This window comes from Choristoneura fumiferana, chromosome 10, assembly GCF_025370935.1.
Source record: "Choristoneura fumiferana chromosome 10, NRCan_CFum_1, whole genome shotgun sequence".
Lineage (NCBI taxonomy): Eukaryota > Metazoa > Arthropoda > Insecta > Lepidoptera > Tortricidae > Choristoneura > Choristoneura fumiferana.
In genome coordinates, this window is record NC_133481.1 from 19,432,117 (window position 1) to 19,455,064 (window position 22,948).

A 22,948-nucleotide genomic window follows, 5' to 3' on the forward strand; every position below is an offset into this window, starting at 1 on the left:
TCTTTAATATATTAAAAACAACATGCCTTTGAGAATGAGACAAATATAATTATTTTGATTGATGGAATATGCATGACCACTGGCTTTTAAATTTAACAATGCAACCAGTAAGACAACCGGTATAAACAGGCGTTCCAAATATCTTTCAAACCATTCACATACAAACGCAAATAACACTCCAATACAATAACTAAAGGTCAAACAAATCTGTCTGTACGTTATTATGATGCAACGGTAGATAAGCTAATAACGGTCCTTATTCATATTAGCTGTAAGGTCGGAAGTAAAGTTCAGTGGCAATAAGGCGTGTAGATGATCTTGAATTTGCTGGGAATAAATTACCTATTTTAAATTTAAGTCAAGTGCGAAGTTGTACTGAATATAAATTATTAGATCCTAAGTATTCATATGATTCATACTATTTATTCGCAGGCTCTTTAGTAATAAATAATTTCGGGATTTTACCTCGCTAAGGTTCTCAAAAATTACATTATGGTCGTCATTGATGTTACATGCAGAAAAATCGTGCTAAATGTTGTGTCTTTAGAGTTAAGTTAGATTTTTCAATTATGGTTGACATGCGTGCATCAGATTAGTATGGTTTTCATGCATTGCCTGATGTTCAAAGTGAACCACGGCAAAAATTGCATCTCACATTAAAAATCCTTATCCAAAACCTTTACTGAACATCTACATTAACATCCTGGATATTACTTTATTCAACTAAATAAGACTAAGAATACACATATTAATAAAAAATAACCATAAGTACAACTTGACTATAAACTAAAAATACTAATACCAACTAAGGCCCCCCTGGCATGGTGCTCAAGAGGCTGGCTGCATTTCCTCGCTGAATGGCGATAGCGAGTCGGTGAGAGAGATAGCTGCCAGCCCTTTGGTCTCCAATAGTGTCGAGCAGGCGCTTTTGCACTTCTTTAATTAATTTGACCGAATTGACCATTTAACCATGGGATTCATTTAAAACACCTTGTAGACTTGAAATTTTGTGCCACATAAAAATCAATTGATCAAGAGTCCAGTGCTAACTCCTGCGGCGTTTCGCAAGCACTTTCGACACCGTCACTTGTTAGCACTCATTGTCCTATTAGTTACCCAACAGCGCCATATAGAGAGGTGTATGTGTTAGCGAACGCCCCGTGAGTCGTATACAAAATAAACTGACTAAACATCCTGTTCAAGTTTTGTTACAATAAAATTTGATGGTAGCATAGTGGTTTTTCCTATGGTCTCTGAAGCAGAGGATCGTGGGTTCAAACCCGTCGTGAAACTTTATTGGACTTGTTTAATTTTCACTTACAGTGAACGGAAATCAAAAATAGCAAGTTGTAGGTATGCATCAGACAGAGCGCATAGATGTAGTGATAAAGTTTTTACACAAGCCAACAAGCCTAGTAAATAAAGTAATATAGACTTTGACATGGAAAAACGTTTCTCACTTTAACTTTAAGTATATGTTCAGATACTTTTTCATCTCTTGTCATAAGGCTTTCCGATTATCAGCTCATTTATTAAAAAAAACACAAATGTAGAGTAAGTTTAAGAAAACAAGAGTGCCGCTTTCTTTCTAATTGTCACATATTTGGCATAAATTCCTTGAACATAACAACAATTTCGCATGTAAACGTTTTGTACTAATCTCTTTAATCCATTATCTACCGTTTTATATCGGACACTTGAAATACTGGCAATTTCATTTAATTCATTCCCTTTTCTTCCTAATCACTAGAAAGACTCTCTTAATTCAATTTATTTATGCAAGCTGTTCAAATTCATAGCAAGGTATGCGGGGAATGACCAACGACGACCACACAAACAGGGTTGCCAGCTATAAGTTCTATTTTTTTTTATTGTTAGTATTTTGCAAATGGGTCACAGAACGCTACTTATATTTTTTTTAAATACGCCAAAAAAGATCAAATACATATTGTTTTTTTGTGACAGCTATAATAAAACTCTATAGTGATGTCAAAAAATAGTTATTTTTGATGAATTTAAAATCTGCGACCATAAGTCTGTCAGTCAAGACTTTCTTTTAAAATAAAGTAAAAAAAAGAAGATAAACAAGAAAACGGTGCATGTTATGGCAAGTTAGCACAACTGCGCATGCCCGCTTGTTTTTCCCATATATCGCACTAATAGATGAAAAGTACGAGTATATCAATTCAATAAAATACCCCATTTTGATTTAGGCTTCATTCGATTTCTGCAAGGTCTAAATTAAAATGGTGGACTATTTTGAGTTCATACTCGTATATCTTTATCTAGGAGTGCGATATGTGACAATACGAGTATAAAAACGCTTCTTGGTCAAGCCGTGGACATCCCTAGCACACCGACCGCAGAAGCTTACGCAACGCGACCGGTTGAAGGCCGTAATATGGAGCATGCTATGCTGGCGCGTTACTTGCTCTGTAATCCCATTACAAAGTACACCGGTTTGGGTACAGGCCCTAAGCTATTCAACCATAGGCTATTATAGACGAGCTCGTCTATATTATTAAGATAATGTACAATTTAGAGAAATTTAGAAGTAAAAATCAAAGAGTGAATGTTTCGTTGGATTAAACTCTGTTTTTTTTTTGGAGGATGTGGCTTGGTAACGAGACCTTTAAGCCAAGTCTTTATTTTGGAAGTCTTTGTTTTTGATCACTTGAATTCACTTATTTCACTATATTTTTCCAATTGTATTTTTGATATATTTGTAGAGAGGAACGAAGCAATTTGTGTTTATTGGCTTTCATCTTGATGTTTTAGCAAGATGTATTTTGCAAATGTCGATCTACCTTAAAGACATTACACACATCAGGAGACTGTTTGGAACAAAGGTGTGAGCAAAAGAAGCTGTGCTGATGATTTTATTTAAATATGCTAGTTCAATTTGTTTTTAACCTGATTTTGGCATTTTTAATTTATCTTTTACTCCATTAAGAAATTTGGTATGACGGTCCCTGGTGGAAAAAAGTCGCGGCATTTGTTTTGTTTTAAATTTAATTGGAATTGGTACTTTTGCGACATTTTTGTGTTTATTTTCGTTCTCTCTATTTTCATTTTATTCAAGTGCTTTTTAATAATTTCAATATAATTTCCTTTTATTTGACATCTATGACAATTATAGTGTAATTTTATTAAACTAACAAAATCGTCTCGAAAGATTTTGATTCACATTATTTTTATATATTACTATAATTGAAGTTGGGCCAATCAACTATTTTACCGACACTTTGGGCGTCTCCTGTGTTACCAAAATTGTCATGCGCGTTCACAAAAAATCGTACTTCCAACAAGATCTTTCACGGTTCAATAGGTTGATCTTACGTAGGATGGCATGTATTCATGTACACCATCTATTAAATTACAGAAAAAACATGTCTACTTACAACAATCTGCAATTGTTTGAAAAATGTCGCGGACAGATTAGTGTCGGTAAAAAAGTTGATTGGCCCAGTTGATAAAGAGTTAAAACCCTATCGTACTCAGTTTCTCATCTTCATCATAGATTAATGGATAATATTAATTGAGCGATGAAAATATGTGAGATACCTTTACTGCGAAAAATTGGAACTTTTACTTTTATTACATTGTGATCTTGATCGAAGGGTATTGTTATTTTCGCATTGTGATTGCGAACGAGTTTGATCACTAATTAGTTCACTTATAATTTCACTGGCTTCTTCTTAAGCTTGGAAATGAGATGGTGATACTATCATTAATTTTCTTTCATTGTCGATCATGCTCCTGTCAGAAAACTGATTTTCGAATCACCTCTTTCGAAAGTGACTTGACTAATTAACTAGAAAAATTGCAGCTTTAATTTTTTACTTGTCTATTTTGAATTAAGTTCTATTTTCCATCACTTTCGATGAAGGAAATCATGTGAAATACGAAACACCTACCTAAAGATTTTCTTTCGCAAAAGGTTAAAATTATCTTACAAAGTAAGACGAATTGTCATGGCTTTAACATTTTGAAACCAAAATCAAGCACTGGCCCCTATTTCACCAACGTGACAATTGTCAGTGACATATGTCAAGTAATAATCTATTATTTGTATATGTACAAATTTAATAATAATTAAGTTGTGAAACAAGAATTGTTTTTTCTAGTCGACATTTAGTTGTAGATTTGTCGGTAAATCTTGACATGAGATTAAAACTGTGTCAGGTTAGCATTACAATTGTAGTGTTTCGTGATTAATACGCGTATTTTCATAAAGGCTCTCTATGAAAATAGTAGTCGCACCTGCAGGGCTACTACGAAACTCCAAACTCGAAGTTCGTGTCGTGCCGTCCCTCTCGCTCTCGTATTAAACAGTATAAGTGTCAGAGGGACAGCACGACACGAACTTCGAGTTTCGTAGTAGCCCTGCTGTCAGCGTGGTGAAAAAGGGCCGTATACGTCGGTTTTCTTACGGGCGGCCGACTGTAAGGAGAGGTATTTTCGCGCGTAGGTATCTTGTATGTAATTTTTCCGGAACTTCATTTGTGATGTGAAGATAGTAATTTTATTTTTCATTATTTTTAAATACTAACATTAAATTAAGATAATAGTTTCTACCAATTACGCCGTATTACTAATAGCAACGTGTCAGACAAAAATATATTCTTTGTATTGAAAAGTATGAGACTGCCCACTAGCACGTTCATATTCATATTCATATTCATATTCATATTCATATTCATATTCATATTCATATTCATATTCATATTCATATTCATATTCATATTCATATTCATATTCATATTCATATTCATATTCATATTCATATTCATATTCATATTCATATTCATATTCATATTCATTTATTCGCTTTTAGTGTGGATTACAATAGTGTTAATTTAAGGGTTAATTAGCACACACTTAGCCAGTTCTAACATGCCAAATATAAGTATTCGGTAATAGATTACTAAAAGATTATTATTTATTATTATTAAATGTACTAGCAATTTTATTCAAACATGTCAATATAACATTTATTACAAATCAATAATTTGAGTTAGGCACAATATCCATTAGGTCAATACTTTGGTGTCATAGCTCAAATAATCCTTAATAGAGTAAAAAGACATTTCCCTCAGCCAGATACGCAATTCGTTTTTAAATTTGACAATGACTGTAATACGTCCTATACGTTCTGGTAAATGGTTGAACACCTTCACAGACATCGCGTGACAATTCCTTGAATATAACGCACTTTTACATGTTGGAACTAGCAACTTTGTAGGATCCTGGCCTTAGGTTTATATTGTTCTTGGCTTACTAAAGAAGAACGGATAACTGGCGACAAAGACACAGGTTTCCAGTATATACATGCTAGGCAGCGTAAGAAAATTTAATTTTTTAAATAGTGGCCGACATGATTCAAGTGGTCCAACATCACAGAGAGCTTCTAATACATTTTTTTGTGAGATGACACTGTCTGTACCTCCGTGGAGTTCCCCAGATCACTAGGCCATACCTCAGTACCGATGCTACGTAACCATGATAGGCAGCAAGTGCAGTTGTTTCGCCTGCTATACGCCTCAATGAGGGCTATCGCGAATGAATTCGCCGCTAGAGGCGCTAGTGTAGCGTGAGGTCTCCGAATGTCAAATCTCATAGTTTTTGGGTGAGCTACGCGGGTTTATTTATAATTAGAATAATTTTGTGAATATTTTGCAATATCTGAAATAATTATGGCAAATATGCGTTCCGGGGCAATGAATGTCTGTGTTTTGAGACAGTTTTGTCTTTCGGAAACCTTTGGCCTCCCTTTTTTCCGAACAAAACGGGGACTTTGCAACACTGTGCATGCTCGATATTTTTATGCTACGGTTTAAAGGTGTATTAAATATGATTTTAATCTAAACTTTGTATTCACGCACATAATAACAGACTTTGAAAGCCATACTTAAAACCTCACGCAACAGTCGCCATCTAGTGAGACAAAAACCGATAGCCCTCATTGCCTTAGTGCAAATCTCTCCAATCTGCTACATATGTTTTTAATATGAGACTGCCAGTCACAGTGCTGATCAATGAGCATCCCAGAACTTCATTTCGTCGTTATCGTTAATCGTTTGTCCTCTACACTTAATGTCAAGGGTTGCCTCTGTACCATATGATTACTGAATTGCACATATTTAGTTTTGGTTACATTTATAAAACTTATTTCCTAACCAACCGTCGCCGTCGCGTGTCATATATGTGTTTGACATTTCGTTCCTGCAGGGCCACTACGAAACTCGAACTCGAAGTTCGTGTCGTACGGTCCCTCTGACACTTATACTATTTAATATGAGAGCGAGAGGGACCACACGACACGAACTTCAAGTTTCGAGTTTCGTAGTAGCCCTGCTGACACGTTCCTACTACGGTAGGGTTGCCATACGTCCCGGTACGCCGGGACATGTCCCGGTTTGAAGCATGGTGTCCCGGCGCCCCGGCCGATAAGCAAATTGTCCCGGTTTAAGTATCATAGTTATTTAGTAGGGGGACTGGACTTGGTAAATAATAATATACACGACTAACTAGCCAACATACATAGCCGATAACGTGCATTTTCCACTTTGTAGCAAGCGGCTACGATCAGAGAAACCGACTGGCGGGTTGCTGGCATTGAATGACTGTGTTAAAAGTTGTTTTTAGTTTAGGCGAGGACTAAACCTTTAAAGTTAATTACCTATTGTTGTAATAAGAGTTCCTTTTTTTCTACCTTTACCACTTTTTCTTCAAATGTCCCGGTCTGTGTCCCCACACTTATGGCAACCCTATAATACGGTCATGATACGGTGCAGTGGGTAGAAACCTTAAGATGTTATTTGTTTCAATATAAAACTGATTTAAAAAAAAAGCTATATAAGTAATACTTGAGTGTTATCAAACAATCTCGCGAGCGCGGGAACCTTAGTTTTGCAAATGATTTATGCAACTGACATTATCTGTTACGTCTTGTTGGGTCACACACAAACAGACAATACGTTTTATAATATTTATTTTCAAGGGCACACGAATTATGATTAAGTTTATGTAATTAATTACTGTGTGCGAAATCCGGGGCCATTTCGGCAATACCTAAATTTATGCGCTACTTATTGCGGGTTTTCGATGTCATTTATGTTTATGTACTTTTCGTAAAACAAAACATTCAAATAATATTAAATTATCTACGTAATTAATTAATAGCGCCCGCAAGACTTAATCCTACTAATACTATAAGTGCGAAAGTTTGTGAGTCTTTTTGTTTGTTTGTTATCTCTTCGCGTCAGAACTGCTGAACCGATTTTGATGAAATTCGGTATACAAATAGTTTGAATAACGTTACGTTAACTTAGTTTATAACTATAAAAATAGTTTTTATCCCGGAAAATTGTATTTCCCGCGTAAAAAAGGAATCTATGATCTACAGGAGTGAGCTACATTGTAAGTCTACTATTAATTATAGGCCAAGACGATGATGAAGATGATGATAAATCAGCACATTATAACGGAACCCTAATCCTAGACTAACCGGATGTCTATTAAATATGATCTTAATTTAATCAACACTGTCACGATTCTTTCGCATTATCGTAATGCTTCGATTTAAAACGTTGCACATTCGATTGTCCGGTATCGTTACGATTAATCGTAAATCGGTTGGTGGTCTGATAAAATTAATCGCATTAGAAAGTATGGTTTCTGTGTTGCACGTAGGTTTGCCTTCACTAAAATATTTGGTGATGAATTTAAAAAACTAAAAAGAAGTAAGTAAACAGCAAGGACATGTCTTTGCCCCTTAAGGCGACTCAACCCCAAAAAAAACACTGTCTGTTCATAGACAGTCGACGAATAGCCAAGCGGTTAGAGAACCTGACTATGAAGCTTGGGGTCCCGGGTTCGAATCCCGGTCGGGGCAGATATTTGTATAAATAATACGAATGTTTGTTCTTGGGTCTTGGATATTTAAGTATGTATTTAACTATACATACAAGTATGTTTATCCGTTGCCTAGTATTAATAGTCCAAGCTTTGCTTAGTTTTGAACTAGGTCAAATGGTCTCAATCGTCCCACGATATTTATTAATTTATTATAGATACCTACAAATTTGTATGGACTCTCCTTACGCCTCCGACTCGCACATAGCCTTTTTTTTAATAGAGCACAAAAGGCGCGGGCGGCGCAGCCACAGCGAATTCTTTAAACTTTAAAGAGGTCGAGGTCGGGGAGATGCTAATTTCTTTTGTTTCTCTGCGTTGGCGGCATTGTGTTAGCAACACTAGTGACAGTATAAACCGGTTCTACATAATGAATTTGCACTTGCAATAAATTCTAACCATGTCAACAGCGAGGGAGTGAGATTTAGAGTACAAATGTGGCGCTTATAGCCGTTATATAAAATAAATAAATAAATATCATGGGACACTTGACACCAATTGACCTAGTCCCAAACTAAGCAAAGCTTGTACTATGGACACTAGGCAACAGATAAACATACTTATATAGATAAATACATATTAAACATCCAAGACCTGAGAACAAACATACGTATTATTCATACAAATATCTGCCCCGACCGGGAATCGAACCCGGGACCTCAAGCTTCATAGTCAGGTTCTCTGACCACTTGGCCATCCGGTCGTCAAATATTATCATCATCATCATCATCATTCCAGCCTATACACATAAATAGGTATAAAAGCTTTGAGGTGCGAGGACGGATTTGAACCCACAACCCTTTACTTGGCCATAAGTCCAATCACTGAGCTACCTCGGCTTATTTATGTAGTTACTGTAATGAGTAATTAAAGTATAGTTACTTTAATTACTCATCTCAAATATCTCACATAATGTTGTGTGAATGTGAACGAAATAGAAACTAAACGTTTCTCACGGTGATTAGAAAGTGACAGACGTCTTGGGATACGAATCTAGACCGCTGTAGGACATCCGATATAAATAGAGAATATGAATGTGATTTTGTGAAAAATTATAACATACCTAGGTGTAAGCTATAACATTGAAGAAAGTAAAGGATACAGGTCACTGGTATTGTTTTCATGAAATACTTAAGTTTACTTGAATTTTTAAAACGGAAACCAAAAGGAAAAAACGGAACCCTTATAAAGATAATTTTGCCGTCGGTCTGTCCTTCTGTCAAGATGCTTCTTCTCTTATTAATTATTTTATTATCAAATTTATTATTATTTATTAAATATTATGTATTATATTTGGGTACAGCTGCACACTGCGCTTCCATTGTTTTGCTTTGCGATGCTTTACGTTACGATACCTTTATGTCTTGTGATTGTCTAAACGGATTCACTGAAAATCAGCGTCTTTGCATTTCATGTATCGACGAATGCTGAGCGAAATCCTTTTTTGGAATCACCTCAACAATAAATTCACTATATCTTTGTTTCTTAGACAGGCTTTGTAAATACTGTAATATCGTTGTGATGTTTTCCAAAATAAATAAATCATTCATTCATTCATTCATTCATTCAAAATAAGTTTTTGCCTTTTGGTAAAAAACTTTTTTTTGCTGACTGTTCTTTTTGTTGACTGTACTTGTATTGTCACCCAAACTACTATTGCATAAAAAATTCAAGTCGATGCCATTGACCGTTGAAGAATTCCGTCCTGTAAAGACGATCCTGGCCGGACCACCAGGATGTCACTACCTGATTATTGTATTGTCACGCAATTAACATAAGTATACCAAAATTCAAGTCAATCCAGCTACTGGAAGTTGGTCAAATTCAACTTGCAAGATTTGATTACAGACAGACAGACAACGGGACAGGTGAAATTAAATAAAAGCTTGTTAAAAGGAAATTAATATTTTTATCAAATAGGAACAGTTAAAAAGTCAAACTTCCAAGTCAACATATACGAAACATATAGACATTAAAAAAGCTGTTTCCATACAAATTTCAGCAACTGAAAAACCTATAGGTACCTATGGAACTTCCGGTTATCCGAGAAACATGAGATTTGTTATATAGAAGCTCTTATATTACAATCAACAAGAAAAGTACAGTCACCAGCATTAATATCTGCCAAAATATCTGACACATCCTTCCGGCCTAGAAATAGAGTCGTATCAGATATTTATGCACGCTTATTGCATCAGATATTGGTGCTGGTGACTGTACGATCACGAGGACACCCAAGGTAACTTGCGATGCGACTAAAAAGAAAATAGAAGAAAGGCTGCAATTCTGGAATATTAATAGCCAAGCGAATTAGCTCGTTGAAGGCCATTTAGCACGGAGAACAGATGGTCGCTGGGGCAGAAGATTCCCGAGGGGAGACCGCAGATCGGCAAGCGCAGCGTAGGACGTCCACCAACGAGATGGATGACTTGGTTAAATTCGCGGGCTCACGTTGGATGCAAGGACCGAGGCAACTGGAGGTCTATGGGGGAGGCCTATGTCCAACAGTGGACGTCCTATAGCTGATATGATGATGATGAGGTACAAAATCTAAGTTTAGCCTTGTGATTGTCCTTTACAGCTAAACAAACAATACATCGACATCAACTATCGGAAGATTCTTAAAACAATGGCAGTAATGCGTTAAGCCCGCAACTAATTAGATTACCGATTAAATTAGTTACAAGTTTGTTTAACATAGACCTTAAATGTTCATCCATCATGATACGGAAAACTCCCCCCCTCAAATGAAAGAACTCATTTAATTAAATAAAGGTTTCGATTCGACAATTTGAGTATATATCCACAAATCACAATATTCGGATAAGTAATGGAGTATTTTAGATTTTAAAATTGCAGAATAATGACAGTAATTTTCATCCATCCATCCCAGCTATATACGTCTACTGCTGGGCACAGGCCTCCTCTCATAACAAGACAGTAATTTTAATGTAGTATTTTTTCGGACAGGACAACGTCTGCCGGGTCCGCTGATTATTATGTAATGTAGAAAAAGTAAATGATTGAATCAAGCATTTCTTTGCGAAGTCCATATTAATGAACTATAAACAATTAAGTACCTACTTTGCTCACCCGCGACCTTATGATAGCTAGGTCTATGCAACACATCTCCATGCATCTCCTCCACCTCCACGATGTAGAAACACACACCCATCACACAAACAAAAATATCGCCACCACCACACTACGCTGACGTTTCGAACTCAACCGAGTTCATCATCATCAGAGCAACAAAACCGTTCACCATGCTTACCTACCAGATATGTATTACAACATCTGGTGAGCAAAAAAATAGTTTGTAGTTTGTAGAACAAAGTGTCCCATTCACTGTGAAACGCGTCAAACGGGTTACATATTACAACTTTTCTTCACTAGGTGAGCAACTGTCGCACCAAGGGTCACCAAACCAGGAAAGACCTTTACGCTCGTGACCTCTCACCGATTACGGCGAACAAGGCACGTCGGTGCAGTTTAGCATCTCCACCTCCACTTAGGGCCTGTTTCACCACTTGTTCACTAACTTTAAGTGACGGATATTGGTGATGCCGTCTCTGTTTGTTTTGTCCGAATAAACAAAGACGGCATTACTTTTATCTGACACTTAAAGTTAGTGGACAGGTGGTGAAACAGGCCCTTAGAGTTTTAAACCAACCGGAGCTGTCAATCGCCGATTTTTAAAAACTGCTGCTGGCGATTTCGTCTGCGAAGAATTCGTTTATTTGCTACATCACGGGAACTAAGTAATTTTCCTAGATAAAAGATTAATTTGCTCTTATCCGGGGCTTAAACTATCTCCATTCTAAATTTCATAATCGGTTCAGACGTTTGTTACAATTACGAATGCCGAAGATTCTACAACCTTTTCGGAAAAATCTCTAGTGACAAGAATCCGGCAAGAAACTCCACAACATATAGTTTTTAAAACTGGTCTACAATGCTATTAAATTACATCCAAAGCATTAAAAATTAGATTATATTAGGCATTAAAAATTATATTAGGCACGCTATTTGAAGACAGGGATGACCAATGCAGAGATTTCCAAACATCCATATCTAATAGGTATGTATATTTTTTAATAGTAAATGCAAATCAGAATTTTAAAGTTTCACGATTTAAAGACATAGCTGTCTTACACACTGGACTAGCAAAGTAATAGTTTGGAGTTAAATGAATCTTACGCAAAGTAACGCCTGAATGATTATACATCTACGCATTTTTTTATATATATAGAGGTCGAGGCGATGATACCTGAAGAGGTCTTTATCGGCCCCGAGGAGTGTACGAAGACCTGCTACGTACACGAAAAAAACACATTTAAAAACCGATTCCTGCGACCTAATCAAGCAGCAAAGTAAGCAGGTGATTTATTAAACTACAAAATATGTATGTTGAGGGGTAAATAGTTTAAGGACCTCTGGAATAAAATTTAAAATAATCTAACCATTCCGGCAATCAAAACAGAGAGTATGTACCTACGAATTATATAGTTTGTAGAAAATTCCGACTGATTTCACTATGACCAACATAACAATTTCATACCCGGCGCGTTTTGTCACTACAATTAAAATTCTTTTTACAAGAAAAAAACCTCTCAAGCCCATTAAACGCACACGAGCTCCAATCGATTGTGCAGTAATTCGAGCACAATTATCGAGTTGTATAATATTAATCGGTTCATCGGTTGTGCAAGCACGGGAATTGCTACAGATATTGAAATGTCGGGTGCATAAAAGTAAAAAGTATTATGTAAATTTGGACATTCGCGGTTGCGACAAAGTGCCTGTAATATCGGGTTTTGTTAATTGACTTGATTTTGTTTTTTAACTGTCATTTGTTGTAATACAGAGTAATGCTGTTGATGTGATCATCTCACTAATATTATAAATGCGTAAGTTTGTAAGTCTGTTTGTTTGTTTGTTACTTCATCACGTCCAAACCACTGAGCCAATTGAGATGAAATTCGGTATACAGATAGTTTAGGTCCCGGAGAAGGACATAGGAAAGTTTTTATCCCGGAAAATTGCATAGTTCCCGCGGGATAGCGATAAACGAATTCTGCGCGGACGGAGTCGCGGGTAACGTCATCGCGGCTAGTCCTAAATAATTCAGCTGATTGTAGGCTAAGTTTTTGTATTGCTAATTAGTCAGATTAATGTTCTTATGTTCATTTTTTTTCGATTTTTATATAAAAGTCTATTTATTTATTTATTTATGTATTTGGGCACAAACAGTACATTAAAACTTACATTATAAACAATGACATCTAACATTGACCAACAAAGTTGCCACAGGTTATTAGTTCCCAATAATAAAGTATAAAACGAAGTCGATTCAGTAAGTCGATTTATTTTTTATTTTTCTCAAAGTACTGATAGAGTTCCCTTAAAGGTATAAGTCCGCATTTGTACAAGTATCTCAAGGTTTGTCAGTTGTATTTTAGTTCTCTTATTTTATACAATAAGAGTTTAGAGTTTTGTAGGCGAATACACTCTTCTTATGTTTAATATTATGTGTCTAAATAGTCACACAACGCACACTCTATAATTCTGGTTCAGCGAAAGCTTATGTTTAGATTAAAAATGAACTTTGTTTATTTACTTCAAGCCTAATTCTTTTCATGGTTTAAAAGAATCTAGTCACACAGGTAAGCATAGAGCTGGTTGGTACTTTACTCGGGCAACGTAAGGCATTTCGGCATAACGAAGAAACGTAGCCAACCAAACTAGCACCCTGTCAAATGAGTGATCTCGCAGACGTATGTAATATTGTCTAAATTCTAAGCTAAGGTTTATAATAATTTTCAGTTCTCCATTTTGTTTACCAATTAATAGGAATGTTAACAACAACAACAACTTTATCTACGCCCATATTATAAATCCTCAATTATGCGTTCAAAAACCATAGGTAATAAGCAGCATTACGACATTGGATTATATTATGAACACGGCTGTATCGTAATGGTCATTACGATACAGATTTCTGTATCGTAGTGAGATTTCATACATCATTACAACACGGGGGGGCGCCGCGACCACGTGCAGCAGCAGGTCGTCGCGGGCGCAGCTCGTGGGGCAGACATACCTACCTAGTTCTCGATAATGCAGGTCATTCTCAATGATTCTTGAACACATGATAGAGGATTTAATATATGGATATAGATAAAATATTGTATGCAACTGTACGTAATTAGGCTTTAAAACACTCATGTGACCTTATTATGAAACTCGGCTTCGCCTCGTTTCATAAACCCACTCTCGTGTTTTAAGGACCCCTATTACGATACAGTTGCATAAAATACTATTTCGACATATAATTCCTTAACTGCATAGATAACTCTACATATTTATTCTAGAAAAACAAATACAACCCCCTTTCGGTTATCTTCTATTTCTCCATCTTACTAAACCGACCCACCTTCTAAATCAAATCACTAATTAAAACATATAACCTTGAAATATCATTTACAAAACCGGAAATGAGCGAAATTACTCGTTACCTAAATAAGTACCGTTACCAAGGATGGTTAATTCTCACGACTCGTCGCATACATAAGACCTTTTTACACAGACTCAGTTATATTACCACAGATAAGAAGAAGGTTGCGTTGATCTTTCGCAACCAATATTGTTCTTGTCTATGGTTGCACTAATGGGAGCGATAAAGGAGATGGCTTTGTGGTTTATTCCTTTGACTTTTAGATAGGTTAATGATTCTAGTCCAGAAACCGAAGATTCTTTCCTTTTAGTTTTTATTTAATTTATGGTACCGTCAAGGACTTTAATTCATGAAGCACCATGGAACCATTTAACAGTAAACGTAATAGTGATATCGCATCAAAGTCCTTAGCGTAGTTGGCACAAGAACAAGTCGGTCATCTGGTGGTAGGTGATCAGTGGTCACTAAATAGGATTAAAAGTTTTACAAGTGATCGCACATCGACGGATATGTACAGTCACCAGCATTAATATCTGCCACAGCGGAGCGTGCAAAATTATCTGACACGTCCTTCCGGCCCTAGAAATAGAGTCGTGTCAGATATTGGTGCTGGTGACTGTACCGCTATGCACAAATTTCTCGTGCCGTCTCAAAAGGCTTTAGTGGTGAAGATGATTATGTATATTATTATGACCCTGCCTCTAGGTCAACGGGTGAACGATCTGCTTTCGATCGAAATCCATAAAATAAACGCCAAATTTAAATAATTATGCGAAACATTAACATAATTTTAATGGTCGATATAAACGCCCTGATAGCTTAAATGTTTTTTTTACTGAGCTTGTTTTTTACTGCACTTAATTAAATCTTTTACACTGACGAACAAAAATAACGCGTCACATTCCATGCAAATTTCTTTGAAATTAATAAGTTTTTAAGCTAACGACACCTCTCGTGAGTACTGTGTCTTTCCATTAAGTAAGTATACCAAAGTTCATCTTCTGAGCACAGGATTCCTTTCGAAATTTGAGTGCTTGGGTATTTCCACGCGGGGCTAATGCGGAACGCGAACTTCACACACATCTACGAGTATTAACTACTTCGCACGTTTTCCTCCCTATGTTTATCTACACCAAAAAGCTCATGGTCAAATGCTTGGCATATATTTATCATCACCATCATCCTATAATGGGTGTTGCATAAAAGGCGTGCATAAATGGGCGTTTTCAAAAAAAAGTGTACCCTTTCTTTTTTTTGGAATAAAGATGGTTTTTCCTACTCAGAACCAAGAGCACAATCGATTCCGATAGTTTAAAAAAATGTACCCAAAAAAAGACAGTTTAGCGACTTTTTTTCATACGCCTATCGGCGTGACAAAACTGACTCATAAAATTTTGTATGAAAAAAATGGGAACATTTTTTTAAACGATCGGAATCGATTGTACTCTTGATTCTCAGCAGGAAAAACCATTATTTTTATCAAAAAAAAAGGATACACTTTTTTTTAAAAACGCCCAAATATCTGATAGCCGGTAGGACGCGTCAGATATTTTTGCACGCTTCGCTGTGACAGATATTATTGTAGCTGACTGTACACACATGTGTGAATGTTTTATGAGCGTGTGGGAAGCTAAACCAAGCGCGTCTTTGTACGAGTACTCACATTATTAGCATCAACTCGACACTTAGAAATCATTGTTTTTGTAGAAATTTCGCGTCATTCTCAATTTCTAATGCAGTATACATACAACTTATATCTATATATGTATTGTATTGTTTCTGTAACCTTCTTCCTGTAACTTTCACTGAAATGAACAAACAAACATAGATAGGGCGATCCTCGTCACAGTAAAATATCATCAGGTTGCCAAGATCTATTAAAATGAGAAATGTTTCGTTTCTGTTGGTGGGGGGGGGGACATTTCTGCCCATGGTCCTTTTGAATTTAAAATAACCGGCCAAGAACGAGTCGGACTCGCGCATGAAGGTTTCCGTACCATTATATATGCATTAGACATTAGCAAAAAAAACGGCAAAAAAATCAAGTCTGTTTAATGGGAGCCCCCCTTAATTTTTTATTTAATTTAATTTAATTAATTACTTTTAAAGCAAGTGCAAGTTACCAGTGCAAGAAATTAGTTCTATTGGTTTTCCACAATATGGCTAGCTTTTTTATAATTCTCGTCAGCCGTTAGTGACGATGGATGGAGGGTTGCTATACTATTGCGCCGTGCACCTATAAACTGTCCGCCTGGCTCTTCTTCAGCCGTAACTCTTGAACTGTACCCATTTCCCCCGTTCATTAGGCACGATGCCGGGTCGTGCCCAGCGCTGGGTGGCGCAAGCGGCCCCGTTCCCACGCGGACGCATGCGTAGAGACGCTGGAAGCGCAGACGCATCTGTTTTGACTTTAAAAAGGTAAAACTAGAGCTCGATCAAAATCATCCGTAAATTTCGCACCAATAACATACATTACATATTCATCATCATCAGCCAAAAGATGTCCACTGCTCAGCAAAGACCCTTATAGATTGTCACAATGAATAATATTCGCCACGTTTGCATCCACCGGTTGCCCGCAACTCTCAATTAAATTAAATTAATTTATTGCTTGAAATCAATGTAAATACATATGTTATTATTATTATTACAATACAGTCCATTGTTTCGCCTCCATAGGTATGCAACATAAATAAATATGCTCTTGAGACCTGACATTTTTTAACAAACTTAGCGTTTAAGACCTAGACGTGGTTGACCTGCTTTGTTATTTTGGACATTATTACGAAAAAAATTTTTTTTATTCGACTGGATGGCAAACTAGCAAGTGGGTCTCCTGATGGTAAGAGATCACCACCGCCCATAAACATCTGCAACACCAGGGGTATTGCAGACGCGTTACCAACCTAGAGGTCTAAGATGGGATACCTCACGTGCCAGTAATTTCACCGGCTGTCTCACTCTCCACGCCGAAACACAACAGTGCAAGCACTGCTGCTTCACGGCAGGATTAGCGAGCAAGATGGTGGTAGCAATCCGGGCGGACCTTGCACAAGGTCCTACCACCTAGGCCCTAGGTCCTAAGGTCCTAGGTATTATTACGAAAATTCTTAGAATTCTTTATTCAATGAACAATTTGTACTTTATAAAGTACATTCGGCCGTTATTCTTAGTGTTAATTGTTCCTTAATAAAGTACGCGAGGACTTAGGAGGATATATATATTATTCACTTGTGAAGAACCAATAGTCATAACCAGAGCCCGGAATTTGTCACGTTGTCTTCAGTCCAACGGGAGGCCTACGCAATCTCAGGGTCACATGGAATCTTAGGGTATCGTACTTTAAAAGGAAAATGGATGTAGGACGAAGGTGTCAGTTGTGTGACCCGTGAAAAAATAAAACAGACACGCTACTGCAGATCTAACTATACAAATAGTTTTCTCTTCGTCCATGATCACTAAATTTTATTTTTAGGCCTCCAGATTCGTCGGACTCGCGCACCGAGGGTTCCGTATATTGTGGGGTATCTATAAAAATCCAGTGTTTGCAGCGCCCCTCTCCTAAGCATAATACTTATACGAATCCATGGCAAGTATTTGGTAAAGGGAAAATTCTGAAAATTACTGATCCGCAAAAAAACCTTGTTTTGCACTTGACCACGGTTTAATAATAAACTCTCTCTAGTCGACTAAAAATCATATTTCTTTTTCTTATATCACAAATTACCATTACAAATTGCATTTATATTTATTCAATTGTTTTGCTCTATTTGTCGATCCTTGTTTTTTTTGGATTGCTCCTCTACCACTCAAAGGTCGACTGGCAGAGATCCCTGCAGGGATAAGTCCGCCTTTGTACTTAACACAACTTTTATTTATGTAACCTTTTGTTTTTCCTTTTTGTACAATAAAGAGTATAAACAAACAATTACCTTCACGAGTTGCGAGCTTGTTTTTTTAATGTTTTCTTCACAATTTAAGGTAAAACTTTGTGCCAATAGTGCACCTATTAATCCAACATGACTAAAATCTGTTTCCCGCCCATTGTCCGTTATAATTTATTAAATTTCATTCAGTAATGATCTGTAATAACTTACTCGGTGAACCGGTAAACCTACGCGGTTAAACTTGTGTCTCACGCGTGGGTAACAGTCAGCCTTACCCTTACCTACTTAGGCAAAGGTGACAAAGTAAGTATCTAAGTACTTTAACATTTTTATGACAGTTCCTGCATCAGAATAAAAACATTAAAGGCTTCGTTTTACCATGCCTAGAGCACAATTATTTCATTATTTATATATTTCATTTACATCATCATGTCAGCCGAAAGACGTTCACTGCTGGACATAGACCTCCCCCAAGGCTCTCCACTTAGACCGTTCTTGTGCTTTCCGCATCCAACGCGATCCTTAACCAGGTGGTCGCTCCATCTTGTTGGAGGCCTACCAACAGCTCGTCTCCCGGTCCGCGGACGCCACTCGAGAACCTTCTGACCCCATCGGCCATCAGTCCTGCTAGCAAAGTGCTCCGCCCGCCCACTGCCACTTCAGTTTCGCAATTCTTCAGGCTATGTCGGTAACCTTAGTTCTACTGCGGATATCATCATGAGAAACCCCGAGCATAGACCTCTCCATAGCCCTCTGAGTGACTTTGAGCTTCCTCATGAGGACCATCGTTAGCGCCCACGTCTCAGATCCGTATGTCATCACTGGCAACACACAGTGGTCAAACTGGGGGTTCATTTACGTACTTAATTTCATTTACACATTGGTAGTTAAGGTCCGCATGCAGGGTGCAGATTCTTGTTTGTAACATGCCGTTAACCGTTTTCATAGGTCGGCGAAAAACGCATGCGGTATGCTAGTGGTTTTTGCTAACGCATTCTCTTGCGAACAATCGACAAATGAAAGAGAATGAGAGATAAGTTTTGTCCATTATTACAGTCATGTATAAAAATATTGAATAATATTAAAATTAGCAGTCACGTAAAACGTCACCTTCGCATGTATATTAATAATATTAATCAACCATTAACTAAAACGTAACAATATGCGTTACACGCGTTAACGCAATTACACGCGTTAAATCCGTGAGATCGTGCCAGACAATGTCCGCTGGAAGGTTAGTTAGCGCAGAAATAATAAAATGCGTTAGCATTATCTTAAGATAAATCGGCGTCTAGCAAAAACTCAAGGCAACCTTAATGTTAATAATAAGTACCCACGCGATGTAATACTAGGCAAGTCTGAATACCTAGACGTGTGCAGTTATTAAAAACTGAGGACTTAATGTCAAATCTTTATTAGTACATTTGCATTTTGTGTGTTGGTAGTTCCACAATGTAGAGTCAAAATATCGAGTAACTATAATAGAATAAATAACGTTATAATTAAAACTTTTAAATTTTGCTTCTCCGTGCAAGTTTGTTATTGTATTTGTGTGTTTTCTGTATTAGTGAATAAATGTCTTCTTTCTTTCTTTAAATTTTATATCATTATTTTTATTATTACGAGAAAGATGCAAACGTAAAAAAAAAACTGCTTAATTTTTTTAAATGATCGTACAAAGTGTATCTATGACACTGGCAGCTCAATGATCAATCAACTTATTAAAAATGATAGCTATTTTTTTTATTAAACTAGATTTCATAGACTAACTCTCGATTTCAAGCTCCACGGGGTGACTGGCCGGTTATACATAATTATTTCTCGACTTCCTCCGTTTCACTCGTGTTTTCACTTTCGATGCGGGGAACCCATCTCGTTAGCACAACTCGGACAATTGGCTGTTTGAGATGAACTTCGTTTTTTTTTCTTTATACACATGTTTTGAGTCCGAATTGTAGGTACATCATACATTGAAGTATGTCATTAACACCTGTTTTTTAAATTAAATTGCAAATTGAGAGCTGCTTTTCAAAAACTTATTACTTTGCACTTTCTAGAATCTCATTATTAATTAAAATTTTATTTTGTTTTTGTTCTACATTCTAATGTGTTGTTTATCCCACGAACCACTCTCGAATTATAACTTCCTGTTACATATAAACGTTATTATATGCTCGTATTTCCACAGGATGTTAAATAACTGAATAGAAAACTCGTAGATACTTGAAATTAAAATTTAAACTTGTCTTCTTTTATAGTACCAGATTAGGGCTGCAGGATAATAAAGTAAGTATCATATTTGTGTCAGACAACTAGGAATTGAAATTCTCTGCTTGCGTCAATATTTCCTGATCATTACAACCGAATCATTTTTTTTAAATAGTATTTTGTGTCAGAAATTCGTTTATCGCTATCCCCTGAGATCCTATGCAATTTTCCGGAATAAAAATAAATAGGTAATAAATAAATGTTATGTTCTCTTCAGGGTCATAAATTATCTCCATACCAAGTTTCATCTTACTCGGTGCAGATGTTTAAGCGTGAAGAGGTGACAAACAGGTAAACAGACAGATTACTTTCGCATTTATAATATTAACTAGCCTGTTACCCGCGACTACGTCCGCGTAAAATTCTTTTATCGCTAATCCCGCGGGAACTATGCAATTTCCCGGGATAAAAACTATCCCATGTCCTTCCCCAGGACTCAAACTATCCGTATACTGAATTTCATCTAAAAAGGTTCAGTGGTTTAGACGTGATGCAGTAACAAACAAACAGACTTACAAACTTTCGCATTTATAATATTAGTATTAAGTACGAGTAGGATATGGATGCGCGTTTGTTTTTTGCATACAAATTTATGACGTTGACGTTATTTGGTTCTCTATGAGTTTTCGTTTACTTAGAGCTACAAGTAACCAAATACCAAAAAAAAAATTACAGTTTTAGTATATCTTATTGTAATGAGTTATCTCTTGAATATTAGTCAGTAACACGTCGTAGAAGCCTTAAATATATTAATTGGGGTCAAAATTTTAAAGTTGCCATACAACATGTAGAGACAGAATACACAATCTTACATTATAGTCACTAATATACCCCAACCTATATTTACAAAGGGCTACGGGGTGAATGACCCGGAGCGACTATAGTCCTTTCTAAGCAACCTAGGCATTATTCGTGTTGCCTAACACTTGCCATGTTCGATGTGTGCCATTTGATATACCGACGATTTTATTTCGTTTTAAAAAACAAAATTTTAAAGTATACAAGTGCACGGAGTGGTCAGAAAAAGATCTAAAAGAAGATTTTTTATGAGTTGCCAAAAATATGTTCAATAATCCATATAAGTTGAAAACGCAAATAAAAATGTAAGTATTAACAACATTTCGATGTGATATTGACTCATTATAAAACTTTTCTGATCGCAAACTTTTTGATAAAAAGCTGCCAGTTAGCTTTTTATAAAAAGAATGTTACAGCAAAAAGTTCTTCATTCAAAATATGTGTTGAACTTTTCTGGCGGTTGCAAGTCAAACAAAGCGTTCCAGTAAATCATTGCACAAGTATCGCTAAATAATCTACTTTTTTCCTGTATGTAACACAATGCTCTACACAAGCACAATCACACGGAACAATGACCAATAGAATTGTGGCTTCGAACCACCACAAAACACTAAAATCACTTTTATTTAAATCCAGGGTTGGTTCCAAACCACATTCCTATTTTGAATTTTTTATAACACTTTTGACACTTACGTAAATTTTCGCCGCCATGTTAGTTTAACTGTCACTTTGTTCACTCGCGAGGCGGGCACATGCGCGGAGGTTACGCGCGGCGAATGGCGGCCCGCAAGCTGACATTACTATATAAACGCCCCTCCAAACGAATATTATATTAATTACGTTTTCACCGATCGATCTGGATTAGCTTCCTTGTCCAGAATCTACGGAAGACTGAGGGATAAGATAAGATCTCGTTTAGTAACTTTTACCTGAGCTTTAAGAGCTTTAAAGTTCAAGCCCTTTGGAGATCTCATGGTCAAAATCTCATCACGAAGACTAGATCACAGACTACTAAGAGATATTAAATTTTTTGCTTAGCACCGGCTTAGAAAAGATATATCTATTTTTAACCCCCGACGTAAAAAGAGGGTTTTTTTTATATTCAACTGGATCGCAAACGAGCAAGTGGGTCTCCTGATGGTAGAGATCACCACCGCCCATAAACATTTGCAATACCAGGGGTATTACAGACGCTTTGCGAACCTAGAGGCCTAAGATGGGATACCATACATATGGGTGTTATAAGTTTGACCGCTATGTGTGTTTGTGTGTGTGTGTGTGTGTGTGTGTCTGTCTGTGGCAACGTAGCGCTTAAACGGGTGGACTGATTTGAATGCGTTTTTTTATTTGAAAGCAGATTTTCTAGCAATGGTTCTTAGACAGAGAGTTTCATCAAAATCGATTTAGCCGTTTTTAAAATATTCAACTTTGAAGTGACATTAATCTTTAAACCTGATTAAGCATAACAGTTCAATATATTTTTAGACTATTAAACTGAGCTTATAATGAAACGTACATATTTTTTCCAGCAAGACGACCTAATAACTTGAGTTCCGTGTATTCCAAAGATTTTTTTGTTAGCCAATAAATATAGGTAATTTTGTTTTTTAAAGCTCCAATC

The 22,948-nt window shown here is 36.6% G+C and overlaps 1 protein-coding gene across 2 annotated transcripts in view; it reads right to left on the bottom strand.

Annotated features, from left to right (window-relative positions):
* The window catches only part of LOC141431658 (uncharacterized), a 56,751-nt gene extending 34,642 nt beyond the window's left edge, over positions 1-22,109 (bottom strand). For both annotated transcript variants that reach the window (XM_074092840.1, XM_074092839.1), the window contains exon 1: positions 22,021-22,109. In XM_074092840.1, coding sequence (XP_073948941.1) covers positions 22,021-22,038 — 18 coding nt within the window. In that variant the 5' untranslated portion in view covers positions 22,039-22,109. The remainder of the gene's footprint in view (positions 1-22,020) is intronic.
* Positions 22,110-22,948: the final 839 nt, after the last annotated feature.